Source organism: Artemia franciscana, chromosome 5, assembly GCF_032884065.1.
Source record: "Artemia franciscana chromosome 5, ASM3288406v1, whole genome shotgun sequence".
Lineage (NCBI taxonomy): Eukaryota > Metazoa > Arthropoda > Branchiopoda > Anostraca > Artemiidae > Artemia > Artemia franciscana.
The window spans coordinates 20,103,886-20,119,649 of record NC_088867.1 but is presented as its reverse complement, the minus strand read 5'-3'; the positions used below and the strand labels follow the sequence as shown (position 1 = coordinate 20,119,649).

Genomic DNA, 15,764 nt, shown 5'->3' with positions numbered 1-15,764 from the left:
TCCCCGAAATGCATCTAATAGAAATTTTAAGAAAGGCAATTTATTTAAAATAGTCCAAATACCATATAATAAGGCTTTTGGGGTTTTAACAAACCCCCAGAGTATGGGGACAAGGGTCGTAATTTATTTCCTGTGGAATTAAGGTTTCTATGGACAAGATGGTTGTATAAATTTTAGAGGGGGCTCATTTGGTTGAAAATTGGAATATCTAGCTCCATGATAGCAGTCTAAAGTTATGGAGGGAAAACACCCCGCCCCACAGCTCTCAGGGAAAGTGCTGATAGTCATACCCTGGGGCATATAAGGTTTTTATAGAAAGGGTAGTCTTACATACTTCGGAGGGAATTTCTACTGCCCTTTTTAGGAGTCAAAACGATCTGGGGGCAGCTGCCCCCCCCCCTCCCAGACACGTCGTGTTTTCCCAAAATACACCAAATACTCCAAAGATCATATAACAAGGTTCTTGGGGTCGATACAAACCACTTAAGCCTCGGAGCAACGGTTGTAAGTTATGCCACGAGGGCATTTAAGGTTTTTATGGAAGGGAATGGTTTTTTAACATTAGAAGATTGAATTGAAAAATTTAAAATTGAAAAAACTTACATTACTGAAAAGACCTACTTGAGTGAGAGTCTACTCAGGAATTTTATATTTAGCAACATTACACAAGACAAAAATTTAAATGTTTTTTGTTCTCGGCAGAGCCCAAATAATGTTATGATCTTTGGAAGTGATAAGATGTTCGTTAGTCCTACTCATCTTTGTGGCAATTTATGTTTGTTGAAGTTTGACTTGATTATTCATTATAATATCTGTTCGTTTTGGGTTTCATTTGCTTAGTCATAGTGATTTATGTTTGTTTTATGTTTGTATTACTATTTGACTTAGTTAAAGTGTGGCTTGATATTCATATTTTGAACAACATTTTGCAATATCTATATATATAAAAATAAGTTGTCTGTCTGTGTGTCTGTCTGTCAGGTGACGTCATGTTTCTGTGTCGACTGACGTCATGTTTTCGACTGACGAAATTACAGACTGGGACATCGGGACACAAATGACGACCGGGACACCGGCACATAGGGAATATAAATGGCGACCGGGACACAAGGAATGTTCGATTAGCAATCATCATCAACAAAGCACCGGGACACACGGAGTATAAATGACGACCAGGACATAAGTAAAAAAAAACTAAAAAAACTAAAAAAAGGTAAAAACTACAAAAAAACTAAAAAGAAAAAAACTAAAAACTAATAAAAAAAATAAAAAAACTAAAAAACTAAAAAATAAAAAAAATAAAAAAAAGGAAAACAAGGAAAAATAAAGGAGAAAAACAAAACTAAAAAAAAAAAATAAAAAAAACTAAAAAGAAAAAAAGGGGAAAAATACAAAAATTTATTTCATCATATACCATTCCAAAAACGAATGTATATACAGACCGGGACACCGGGATACAAATGACGACCGGGACACAGGGAATATAAATGACGACCGGGACACAGGGACACAACTACAACGGGGACGCCGGGGGGCACATGCGGATATATAAATGACGACGGGGACACAGGGAATGTTCGATTAGCAATCACCATCAACAAAGCTCAAGGGCAATCATTAGAATCATGAGGTATAACTAAAAAAACTAAAAAAAAAGGTAAAAAACTAAAAACTAAAAAAAAGACCAATTCAAAAACGAATGTATATACAGACCGGGACACCGGGACACAAATGACGACCGGGAAACCGGGACACAAGGAATGTAAATGACGCCCGGGACACTCAAAGAGAAATCACAGACTGGGACACCGGGACACAAATGACGACCGGGACACAGGGAATATAAATGACGACCGGGACACAGGGACACAACTACAACGGGGACGCCGGGGGGCACAGGGGGATATATAAATGATGACGGTGACACAGGAAATGGTCGATTAGCAATCACCGTCAACAAAGCTCAAGGGCAATCATTAGAATCATGAGGTATAACTAAAAAAACTAAAAAAAAAGGTAAAAAACTAAAAACTAAAAAAAAGACCAATTCAAAAACGAATGTATATACAGACCGGGACACCGGGACACAAATGACGACCGGGAAACCGGGACACAAGGAATGTAAATGACGCCCGGGACACTCAAAGAGAAATCACAGACTGGGACACCGGGACACAAATGACGACCGGGACACAGGGAATATAAATGACGACCGGGACACAGGGACACAACTACAACGGGGACGCCGGGGGGCACAGGGGGATATATAAATGATGACGGTGACACAGGAAATGGTCGATTAGCAATCACCGTCAACAAAGCTCAAGGGCAATCATTAGAATCATGAGGTATAGATCTGAATACGGATTGTTTTCCCATGGACCATTATATGTTGCATGTTCAAGAGTCGGAAAACCTGACAATCTATTTATATGCACAGGCAATGGGACAGCAAAGAATGTTGTATATTCGCAAGTTTTACGTAGTTAAAAACATAAATATATATATATATATATATATATATATATATATATATATATATATATATATATATATATATATATATATATATATATATATATATATATATATATATATATATATATATATATATATATATATATATATATATATATATATATATTCACAGGTGGGACATAGGGACACAACTACAATGGCGCGTAACTAATATGGCGCGTAACGACTTACCCGCGGGGGGGGGGGCTTGGGGGGGGCGAAGCGCCCCCACCAACTAGGTGTTGGGATGGCGCGAAGCGCCACCCCAACAACTAGTATTTTAATAATAGTTGCCCTGTAAAACTTAGAGGGATGGCCAAGTGGACTATTATTCAAATCAATAGATTTAAAGCCTGCATATTCTTTGGGTTCTGCAGGGTTGAAGCCATTCCGAGCACCATCATATTACAACCTTGAGTACAAACAAATGTTAACCGACCCTTCCCTCAACATATTCTGAAGTTCTTAACGTATTTCCTTTAGTGTAGCCAGAGAATTAGAAGAATCACTCTTTTGAAAACTTTAGATGCGCCGGGTGTCTTTTAATTTAGTTAAGAGTTTCCCTCAACATGCCTTAAAAGGTTTAACTTAACACCCTTAGCCATCCTGGATGCAAATTGTTTCTTTTTATTTAGTTTAATATTCTCTTCAACATGTCATCTAAGTTCCAAGTGATCAAACTCAGCCATTCCATAGATGTTGCAGATATGTCCACTTGAAAAACTTGGATGCTAATACTGTCTTTTAATTTAGTTCAACATCCCCAAAAATATGCTCTGAAAGTTCTAACGTAACACCCTTAGCTGTTTCTAAGATTTTGTACAGGTGCCAAATTGACAATCTGGATATACATAGCATCTTTTAATTTAGTTCCACATACCCTTTAACTTTGTCTGAGAATTTCAACATAATACCCTATTATGATCCTGAGTGTTGAACCTATTTCATTTTGACAACCTGGATGCACTTAAACTCTTCATTTAATTTAATAGTTGTAGTAATAATATCAGTAGCAGTTGATTCAGCAGTCATAATCGCAGTAGTAGTGGTAGCAGTGGTATTTGCAAGCAGTTTTACCCGTATTCGCCAATAGTCACAGTCGCAAGTAGTTGTGGTCTCAAGTAGTCGCCATTGCAAGGAGTTGCAGTCGTAGTTACAGTTTTAAATTGCTGAAGTTACAAGCAGTCGCAGTCACAAATAGCCAGACTCACAAATAATCCCAGTTACCAGTAGCTAAAGTCGTTGTAGTAGGCATTAGTAGGTGCGCAGTGTCCTTTGGTTAGTTCAACATATCCTAAGGCTCTTAACTTAATACACTAAGCTGTTCCTGAGGTATTAATGATATATCCTTAATTATTAAATCCTTATTAAACTCCAGGCACACCATGTGTTTTGATTTAGTTTTAGGTTTAGTTCACCTTAATACGTTTTGCCTTTTTGGGGACACAAGATCCAACATGCCCACCTTTTATAATAAGGAAACCTATATGTAAACAATGGGCAACTTACATAACTTACAGCACTTGTCCTGTGGGCTGGGTTGGCTGTGTAATCTTTGGAGGCATAGTTATTGGACTTTTTAGCAATTTTGAACAAAATGGCTATCTCAAAATCTTTATCAGATGTCTGGGGGAGGGCAGCTGTAAAAGCTTTTAGGGGAGGGGGGTCTGGTTGCAATTCGATCACTTTTAACTCTTAAAAAGGACACTAAAATTTTCAATTTCCAATCGAAAGAACCCTCTTCGAATTCTTTCAATACACAGCACGGAAAATAGGCAACACTGACACAATAGCGCTACTTATATTTTTCCTTATATATATAGATTGATTTGGCAAACCCTTCCCCCTTACCAAGGAACATGATAAGGATTTTCTTTTAGGACTTAAAATTTTTTGATTAAGGATTACGCTTTTAAGGGATCAAAGCATATCACCACCCCCCTCCCCCATGTCTTTTTCTAGGATTTATCGCGCGTCATTTTTCCCTAACTTTTGCTTTCTGCACCTAGCCGATTTTTGGGCAAATTTTACAGTTATTAATGTTTCCCTCGAATATTCTCGAAAATTGCTCACTTTTAGCTCTAAAATCATGCATGAAGTAGGAACCTGTAAATTCGGGTATTGTCAAATTAATTCAACTATTGTCAATTACGACTTGAAAATTACTGAAAACAAAATACATTTGAAAACGTGTTTTGATTTAGCCAACCCTGATATTGGGGTGAAAGTTCGACATTAATACTATAAGCCTTAATAATAGTTCTACTTATAGCAGTAGCAGTAGAAGTACTACTACTAAAAAAAAAAATCAAGGATACGGCCTTGTCTATACCTTTATATTTATTTTCTACAGCTTTATATTTATTTACTATTATTTAATTTTTTTTGTTCATAATATTTTATTTATTATTACTTATGTAGAATACTATTGACTGATCTATTTACTATTGTATTATGATTTTATATCCTTTACCATTATAGGCTATTATTATTATTTTATTATTATTTACTTTATTATCTTATTATTTTAAATTTATTATATCAAACACTTCGTGGTAACGAACTGTAGTAAGGAGCGACCCGGCTCAATAGTAACCGAAACTTTAAAAAATGGAATTTTGATACCAATAGTTACATAAAAAAAATTGCATTTTTTTACTGATTATAAATATATAACTTTCATCAAGATTAGTCTTACCTATCAAAAGTTACGAGCCTGAGAAAATTTGCCTCACTTTAGAAAATAGGAGAAAACACCCCCTAAAATTCATACAATGTTAACGAAAATCACACCATCAGATACAGCGTATCAGAGAACCTTCTTGTAGAAGTTTCAAGCTTACAAAAATGTGGAATTTCGCATTTTTTGCCAGAAGACAAATCACGGATGCGTGTTTATTTGTTTTTTTTTCCCAAGGGTGATTGTATCGACCCAGTAGTCCTAGAATGTCGCGAGAGGGCTCATTCTAACGGAAATTAAAAGTTCTAGTTCCCTTTTTAAGTGACCAAAAAATTGGAGGGCACCTAGGCCCCCTCCCACGCTCATTTTTTTCCAAAAGTCACCGGATCAAAATTCGGAGATAGCCATTTTATTCACCATAGTCAAAAAACCTAATAACTATATCTTTGGGGACGACTTACTCCCCCGCAGTCCCCGTGGGAGGGGTTGCAAGTTACAAACTTTGACCTGTGTTTACATGTAGTAATGGTTACTGGGAAGTGCACGGACGTTTTCAGGGGGATTTTTTGGTTTGGGAGGGAGAGTTGAGGTGGGGGGGGGTTACGTGGGAGGATCTTTTCATGGAAAAACTTCTCATGGGGGAAGAGACTTTCAATGAAGGGGGCGCAGGATTTTTTAGCATTATTTAAAAAAAACAATGAAAAAATAAATATGAAAAGTTTTTTTTCTACTGAAAGTGAGGAGCAGCATTAAAACTTAAAACGAGCAGAAATTATTGCGCATATGAGGGGTTTACCTCCTCGTAATACCTCGCTCTTTACGCTAATGTATTCTTAGTAATTTCAACTGTTTACACTACGGCCTTTGTGATTCGAGGGTCATTCTTAAGGAATTGGGACAGAATTTAAGCTTTAATGTAAAGAGTGAGGTATGGACGAGGGGTGAACTCCCTCATATACGCAATAAAAACATACGAATATAGAAGTTCGTTACGTAAGTTAATTCGTAAATTACGTCTATTTTTTACTAATGAGAATGTTCGTAAAAAAAATTAAAAGTTCTAGTTGCCTTTTTAAGTAATCAAAAAATTGGAGGGCAACTAGGCTTCCTCCCTCTCTCTTTTTTCTCAAAATCCACGGATTAAAACTATGAGAAAGCCATTTTGCCAAAAAAAATTTATATGCAAATTTCGTTTTAATTATTTATATGCGGAGAGCCAAGATCAAAACATGCATTAATTAAAAAACGTCCAGAAAATAAATAAAAAAAACAAGTTATTTTTTAAATGGAAGTAAGGAGCGACATTAAAACTTAAAATGAACAGAAATTACTCCGTATATGAAAGTGGCTTTTCCTCCTCAACGCCCCGCTCTTTACGGTAAATTTTTTTACTGTTTTAAGAAGTAGAGTTAAGAGAAAGAGTCAAACTTACTTCGAAATTTGCATTTTTTTTTCTTTTTTTTTGGTAACAAACTTACTTCGTATATGAAAGGGCCTGCTTCCTCATCAACGCCCCGCTCTTTCCGCTAAAGTTTGACCCTTTCTCTTAACTCTATTTTTTAAAACAGCAAAAAACTTTAGCGTAAAGAGCGGGGCGTTGAGGAGGAAAAGCCCCTTTCATATACAGAGTAATTTCCCTCCTTACTTTCATTTAAATAAAACTTGTTTTTTTATTTAATTTTTTATAAGAGCCAAAATATAACGATTTCCGATACAAACCAGTAGTTTCACAGGTAAAACACAAGACTTACCAGTTTGCTGTTGCTTCTTAATTGTTTGTTTCTTGACGGGAGGATTCACATGATTTGCTTCTGTTGAGAAGCTAGCTGCAACAAATTGTTCTTCAATTTTAGCAATTCTTGGTGTAAGTTGAAAGTTCAAAGTTGGATCCACGGGTAGCTTTTTTTCACTGAGATATCTAAAAACAAACAAAAAACAAACTTATTTTGTCAGCCACCAAACGATAACTTTAGTGCAATAGGCTCAACATTATACAAAAAAGGGTAAAAGATAAAGATCCTCCTGTGCCATTGCTAGCGCACAAGGTGTCGATTCGATGTTTCAGTTCAAGCTTGTCGCCCCAAAAAAAAGTATATATACAAACATATATATATATACTAGCTGTTGGGGTGGCGCTTCGCGCCACCCCAACACCTAGTTGGTGGGGCGCTTCGCGCCCCCCAAGTCCCCCCGCGCGCGTAAGTCGTTACGCGCCATATTAGTTACGCGCAATTGTAGTTGTGTCCCTGTGTCCCACCTGTGAATAGATATATATATATATATATATATATATATATATATATATATATATATATATATATATATATATATATATATATATATATATATATATATATATATATATATATATATATATATATATATATATATATATATATAAATATATATATATATACATATATATATATATATATATGTTGCATATAAATAGATTGTCAGGTTTACTGACTCTTGAACATGCAACATATAATTGTCCATGGGAAAAACAATCCGTATTCAGATTCATACCTCATTATTCTAATGATGTGTCCCTGTGTCCCGGTCGTCATTTATATTCCCTGTGTCCCGGTCGTCATTTGTGTCCCGGTGTCCCAGTTTGTAATTTCTCTTTGAGTGTCCCGGTCGTCATTTATATTCCCTGTGTCCCGGTGTCCTGGTCGTCATTTGTGTCCCGGTGTCCCGGTCTGTAATTTCTATTCGAACAATCCCTGTGTGCCGGCCGTCATTTATATATCCCGCCTGTGCCCCCGGCGTCCCCGTTGTAGTTGTGTCCCTCTGTCCCGGTCGTCATTTATATTCCCTGTGTCCCGGTCGTGATTTGTGTCCGGGTGTCCCAGTCTGTAATTTCTCTTTGAGGTTCCCGGTCGTCATTTATATTCCCTGTGTCCCGGTCGTCATTTGTGCCCCGGTATGTATTTTCATCAGTTGACAAACATGACGTCAGTCGACAAACAACTTCATGACGCATACAGCTCAATCCTTATAATGACGTCAGTCGACACACAAACATGACGTCACTCGACACACACACACACACACACAGACAACTTATTTATATATATATATATATATATATATATATATATATATATATATATATATATATATATATATATATATATATATATATATATATATATAATAGCTGGGGCCCGGCGTGAAATCACACCGGGCCTGTGATATCAAAGGCGGCTTCCTCGTCTTTGATATCACAGACTTGAAACTCTGACCAACCATGATTTAGTTACCTGAAACTTATATTTTTTAACAGAAGAATGTCGTTCAAGATAAAAAAGAGAAAATATTTTCTCAAAATTGAAACTAAAGTTTCTAATGAGATTAATAAAATCAATAATATTTTAAACAGTGTTACGAGGACTCTCTTAGAGAAGTGATACAAAACCAAACAGTTTTTAGTTGTTTCATTTTTTTTTTCTCAAACTGAAATCCTAGCAAAACGAATAACATCAGCTACATTTAAACAAAATTACGAAGAACCTATAATCAAGATGATACAAGTCTCGTACACTTTTAACTGCTTAAGAGTGCTTAATTGGATTTGTTTGGACTGTGATATATCTAGTTTCATATTTCCAATTTTAGTTGCTAGTTGAATTGAATAGTAAGAATGAAAATATATTGCATTCCATTGAGTCGTATGCATTTTAGACGAGGGTTCTCTGACACGCTGAATCTGATGGTATGATTTTCTAAAATATTTCAAAAAACTATTATGAAACTATTTTCTAAAATAAGGAAAATTTTCGCAGGCTCGTAACTTTTGATGGGTAAGACTAAACTTGATGAAACTTATATATTTAAAATCAGCAATAAAATACAATTCTTTCGATATTGGTATCAAAATTCCGTTTTTTAGAGTTTAGGTTACTATTGGGCCGGGTCACTCCTTACTACAGTTTGTTACCACAAACTGTTTGATACCAAGTGCCCTAAAATGGACTACTACTACTACTACTGTTACTACTACGATTACTGTTACTACTACGATTACTGCTACTAGTGAGATTAATCCTACCAGTGAGGTTAAAATTTCAGACAATGTTTAGCAGGAGTTCCAACTAAATTAAAACACACTATATGCCTGAAGGTTGTCAAAAAGGCATATAAGCAATATCATAGGAGCAGCTTAGGGTATCAAGTTGAAACTCTCAGGGCGTGTTGAACAAACGGAAATAAATTATGTGCGTTTTGCAATTATTACTATTAATCCGGCTACTACTACTAAGGTTAAGGGTATTAAGGTTATAGATTAAGGGAATATTTAGGGGATTTCAACCCAAATCAAACCACATTATATGCATTCAGGTTGCGAAAAATATGTATGAGCAATTTTTCAGGAACGCCGTAAGAGCATGAAGTTGAAACTGTCAAGGCGTGTTGAGAGGGATGTTGAACTAACCAAAAGGCGTTCTGTCCACGCAGATACTACTACCACAGCTGCTACTTATTCCGCTACTACTGGTGCTATTACTATTACTGCTACTACTACAAATTAAAAGAGCGTACCAGCTATATCCCATGAACAGCTTAGAGTATAAGTTGAAACTCTCAGTGAATACTGAGGGGGCTGTTTAAGCAAAAAAAATATGCCATAAGCGTATTACTACTTCTACAGCTACTATTAATACTACTACTAAGACGACGAGTATGAAGGATCAATTTTCAGGTAATATTCATTGGGATTTTATAAAACCTTAAAGCATTGATTTTAAACTTTCAGGGCTTGCTGAGAGGGATGTTGAGCTAACCAAAAGGCACTCTGTACATACAGCTACTACTACCTCAACTACTACTTCTACTACTACTCCTACAACTGTTACTACTTCTACTACTACCAATGCAACAAATACTACAACAGCTGCTACTACGACTACTAGTAGTAGGTTTACTACTGAAGCTAAGGGCATTACTGTGAAACTTAATCTAAGCACACTCTGTCAAAGTAGGTTTTTTTAAGGAGTAACAGATATATCCCAGGAACAGTTTAGAGTACTAAGTTGAAACTTCCAGCACATGTTGGGGAGGATGTTGTAGCAGCCAAAAAGTACCATATGCAAATTACAACTACTGCTCCTACAGCTACTACTAAGGCTACGGGAACATAGGAAACATTTTCAGGAAATATTGAAAGGGATGTTGGATTAAACTGGAACATGTTATGTGTATGCAGGCTGTCAAAGAGGCGTATCAGCAGTTTCTCAAGAACGGCTCGGAGTATTAGGTTGAAACTTTCAGGGTACGCTGAGGGGTTTGTACAACTAATAAAAATACACTATGCGCAAACTACTATTAGAATTAGTAGTAGTACTACTACTGCTACTGCTATTAGTAGAGCTATTACTAAGGCTTATAGTATTAATGTCGAACTTTCACTCTAATATCAGGGTTGGCTAAATCAAAACATACGTTTTCAAATGTATTTTGTTTAGTTAAAAGTGATCGAAGGGCAACCAGACCCCCCTCCCCTAAAAGCTTTTACAGCTGCCCTCCCCCAGACATCTGATAAAAATTTTGAGATAGCCATTTTGTCCAAAATTGCTAAAAGGTCCGATTACTATGCTTCCAAAGATTACACAGCTAACCTAGCCTCTCTTGCAACTCCTTGCAATGGCGACTACTTGAGACCGCAACTACTTGCGACTGTGACTATTTGCGAATACGGGTAAAACTGCTTGCAAATACCACTGCTACCACTACTACTGCGATTATGAGTACTGAATCTACTGCTACTGATATTATTACTACAACTATTAAATTAAATGAAGAGTTTAAGTGCATCCAGGTTGTCAAAATGACCTATGTTCAACACTCAGGAGCATAATAGGGTATTATGTTGAAATTCTCAGACAAAATTAAGGGGTGAGATAAATAAAAAGATAAATTAAAAGATGCTATATATATCCAGATTGTCAATTTGGCACCTGTACAAAGTCTTAGGAACAGCTAAGGGTATTACGTTAGAACTTTCAGAGCATATTGTTGGGGATATTCAACTAAATTAAAAGACAGTATTAGCATCCAAGTTTTTCAAGTGGACATATCTGCAACATCTATGGAATGGCTGAGTTTGATCACTTGGAACTTAGATGACATGTTGAAGAGAATATTAAACTAAATAAAAAGAAACAATTTGCATCCAGATTGTCAAAAGGGTATATCTGTAATATTTCATGGATGGCTAAGGGTGTTAAGTTAAACCTTTTAAGGCATGTTGAGGTAAATTCTGAACTAAATCAAAAGACACCCGGCACATCTAAAGTTTTCAAAAGAGTGATTCTTCTAATTCTCTGGCTACACTAAAGGAATTACGTTAAGAACTTCAGAATATGTTGAGGGAAGGGTCGGTTAACATTTGTCTGTACTCAAGGTTGTAATATGATGGTGCTCAGAATGGCTTCAACCCTGTAGAACCCAAAGAATATGCAGGCTTTAAATCTTTTGATTTGAATAATAGTCCACTTTTCCATCCCTCTAAGTTTTACAGGGCAACTATCATGAAAATATGTTGCAAAATGTTGTTCAAAATATGAATGTCAAGCCACATTTTAACAAAGTCAAATAGTGATACAAACATAAAACAAACATAAATCACTATGACTAAGCAAATGAAACCCAAAACGAACAGATATTATAATAAACAATCAAGTCAAACTTCAACAAACATAAATTGCCACAAAGATGAGTAGGGCTAACAAACACCATATCGCTTCCAAAGATCATAACATTATTTGGGCTTTGTCGAGAACAAAAAACATTTAAATTTTTGTCTTGTGTAATGTTGCTAAATATAAAATTCCTGAGTAGACTCTCGTCCAAGTAGGTCTTTTCAGTAATGTAAGTTATTTCAATTTTAAACTTTTCAATTCAATCTTCTAATGTTAAAAAACCATTCCCTTCCATAAGAACCTTAAATTCCCTCGTGGCATAACTTACAACCGTTGCTCCCAGGCTTAAGTGGTTTGTATCAACCCCAAGAACCTTGTTATATGATCTTTGGAGTATTTGGTGTATTTTGGGAAAACACGACGTGTCTGGGGGGGACAGCTGCCCCCAGATCGTTTTGACTCCTAAAAAGGCCACTAGAAATTCCCTCCGAAGTATGTAAGACTGTCCTTTCTATAAAAAACCTTATATGCCCCAGGGTATAACTTTCAGCACTTTCCCTGAGAGCTGTGGGGCGGGGTGTTTTCCCTCCATAACGTTTGACTGCTATCATGGAGCTAGATATTCCAATTTTCAACCAAATGAGCCTCCTCTAAAGTTTATAAAACCATCTCGTCCATAAAAAACTTAAATACCCACAGGAAATAACTTACAACCCTTGTCCCCATACTCTGGGGTTTGTTATAACCCTAAAAACCTTATTATTTGGTATTTGAACTATTTTAAATAAATTGGCTATCTTAAAATTTCTATTAGATGCATTTCGGGGAAAGTACGACGCGTTTGGGGGAGGAGGGAAGGTAGATACCCTCTAATCACTTTGACACTAAAAAAGGACACTAGAGCTTGTGATTAAGAATCCAATGAGCCCCCTCCAAAGTTTACACTACCGTGCTTTCTATAAAAACCTTATACGCCCCAGGGCATAGCTTACAACCCTTGCCCTGAGGGCTGTGGAAAGGTTGTCATCCTCAAAGATATAATTCCCTGATCTTTCAACAAAGTTGCACCAAATGGCTATCTCAAAACTTTGATCTGAAGTATTTGGGAAAATTATGAGTGTGGGACGGGGGGGGGCATTTGCCTTCCGATCACTCTCGACCATTAAAAAGGGAACCAGTCCTATCAGTTCCAAATCAAATGAACTCTTTTTGAAGTTTCAGCGACAATGCTTTCTATAAAAGCCATACATGCCTCAGGGCATAATTTAGAGCCCTTGCCCTGAGGGCTGTGTGGGAGTTGTCATCCTTAAAGACATAATTCCCAGACCTTTCAACTACGCTGAAAAAAAAATGGTTGTATAAAAACTTTGGCCGGAAGTGTCTTGGAAAATGATTGGCGTGGGGGGGGGGGCATTTGCCCTCTGATCACTTTCGATTATGAAAAAGGGCAATAGTCCTCTCAACTACCGGCCCCATCCGAAGTTTATATTATCATGTTTTCTTTAAGACCTTTTATGCTTTCAGGGCATAACTTATAACCCTTAGCCTGAGGGTTGTGAGGGGGGGGGGCTGTCATCCTCAAAGACATAATTTCCGGACCTTTCAACTAAGTTGAACAAAATATTTATTTCAAAATTTTGATTAGAAGTGTTCGGGGAAAATGGTAGGCGTGGGAGGGGGGGGGTCAATTACCCCCCAGCCACTTTCGACTATTAACAAGAGCTAAGAGCTCATATGGCACTTATAACGAGATTGGAAGAGCCAAGAGCTCATATGGTATGAGCTCTGACAAAATTCTAAGAATCAATAGATTGTGTTAAAAGGAAAATCAGAGGCTTAATGCCGGTCGGGAATTAAAATAAGAGCTCTGAGTCACGAGGTCCTTCTAAATATCAAAATTCTTTAAGATCTGATCACCCACTCGTAAGTTAAAAATACCTCAATTTTTCTAATTTGTCCTCTCTTCAGCCCCCCAGATGGTTGATTTGGGGGAAACGACTCTATCAAGTCAACTTGTGCAGCTCCCTGACACTCCAACCTATTTTCATCGTCCTAGCACGTCCAGAAGCACCAAACTCGCCAAAGCACTGAACCCAAACCCCTAACTCCCCCAAAGAGAGCGGATCCGGTCCAGTTACGTCAATCACGTATCTACGACATTTATAGGCGTTTTCCAAGGTTTCCTGTTACCCCCTCCAACTCCCTCCAATGTCAAAAGATCTAGTTGGTATTTAAAATAAGAGCTCTGAGACATGAATTGCACCTAAATATCAAATTTCATTAGGATCCAGTCACCTGTTCTTAAGTTAAAATACCTCAGTTTTTCTAATTTTTCCAAATTAATAGCCCCCAGCTACCCTAAAGAGAACGGATCCATTCCAATTATGTCAATCACGTATCTACAACTTGTGATTATTCTTCCCATCAATTTTCACCCCGATCTCTCCACTCTAAGCGTTTTCCAAGATTTCCGGTTTCCCCCTCCAGCTCTCCCCAATGTCGCCAGATCTGTTCGGGATTTAAAATGAGAGTTCTAAAGCACAAGACCCTTCTAAAGATCAAATTTCATTAAGATCTGATCACCAGTTCGTAAGTTACATATACCTATTTTTTTCTAATTTTCCGAATTACTTCCCCCCCCCCCAACTCCAGCAAAGATAGCGGATCCGGTCCGGTTATTTCCGTCACATATCTTGGACTTGTGCTTATTCTTCCCACCAATTTTCATCTTGATCTCTCTGCTTTAAGCGTTTTCAAAAACTTCCCGTCCCCCCCCCCGATGACACTGGATCCGGTTGGGATTTAAAATAACAGATCTGAGTTATGAGGTCCTTCTAAATATGAAATTTCATTAAGATCTGAATACTCCTTCGTAAGTTAAAAATATCTCATTTTTTCTAATTTTTTAGAATTAATTCCTCCCCCTCTTACTTCCCCAGGGAGAGCGAATCCGTTCCGGTTAAGTCAATCAGGTATCTAGGACTTGTGATTATTTTTCCCACCAGGTTTCATCCCGATCCCTCCACTCTATGCGTTTTCCAAGATTTTAGTCCCCCCCCCCGACTCCTCGCAATGTTACCGGATCCAGTCGGAATCTAAAATAAGAGCTCTGAGACACAATATCCTTCCAAACATCAAATTTCATTAAGATCCGATCACTCCTTCGTAAGTTAAAGATACCTCATTTTTTCTAATTTTTCAGAATTAACCCTCCCCCCAACCCCCCCCCCCCAAAGAGAGCAGATCCGTTCCGGTTATGTCAATCACGTATCTATGACCTGTGATTATTTTTCCCACCAAGTTTCACCCCAATCCCTCCACTCTAAGTGATTTCCAAAATTTTAGGTTCCCCCCTCCAACTCCCCCCAATGTCACCAGAACCGGTCGGGATCTAAAATAAGAGCTTTGAGACACGATATCCTTCCAAACATCAAACTTCATTAAGATCCGATCACCCGTTCGAAAGTTAAAAATACCTAATTTTTCCAATTTAACCATCCCCCCATCCCCCCCCCCTGATGGTCGAATCGGGGAAACAACAATTTCTAATTTAATCTAGTCTGGTTCCTGATACGCCTGTCAAATTTCATCGTCCTAGCTTACCTGGAAGTGCCTAAAGTAGCAAAACTAGGACAGACAGACCAACAGATAGACTGACAGAATTTGCGATCGCTATATGTCACTTGGTAGACACCAAGTGCCATAAAAAGGGTACTAGCCCTTATAATTTCCAACCGAATGAGCCCTTTTTGAAGTTTCTAAGACAACTCTTTCAATACGAAGAGCCTTGGTCTAAAACAAACCAAAAAATAAATAAAGAAATGATACATTGGAGCAAACATTCTTCTTTACTTAGGCAGTGCTGTTATACTGCCTATGATTGGTTATTATGGTATTTTTTTTTCTTTTTCTGGGTAGAC

General features: G+C 37.3%; 1 protein-coding gene across 1 annotated transcript in view; it reads right to left on the bottom strand.

Annotated features, from left to right (window-relative positions):
• Positions 1 to 15,764, bottom strand: part of LOC136027077 (histone-lysine N-methyltransferase trithorax-like) — a 136,027-nt gene that overhangs the window by 106,306 nt on the left and 13,957 nt on the right. The window contains exon 3 of the mRNA XM_065704016.1: positions 6,949 to 7,115. Within this exon, the coding sequence (XP_065560088.1) occupies positions 6,949 to 7,115 (167 nt within the window). The remainder of the gene's footprint in view (positions 1 to 6,948; positions 7,116 to 15,764) is intronic.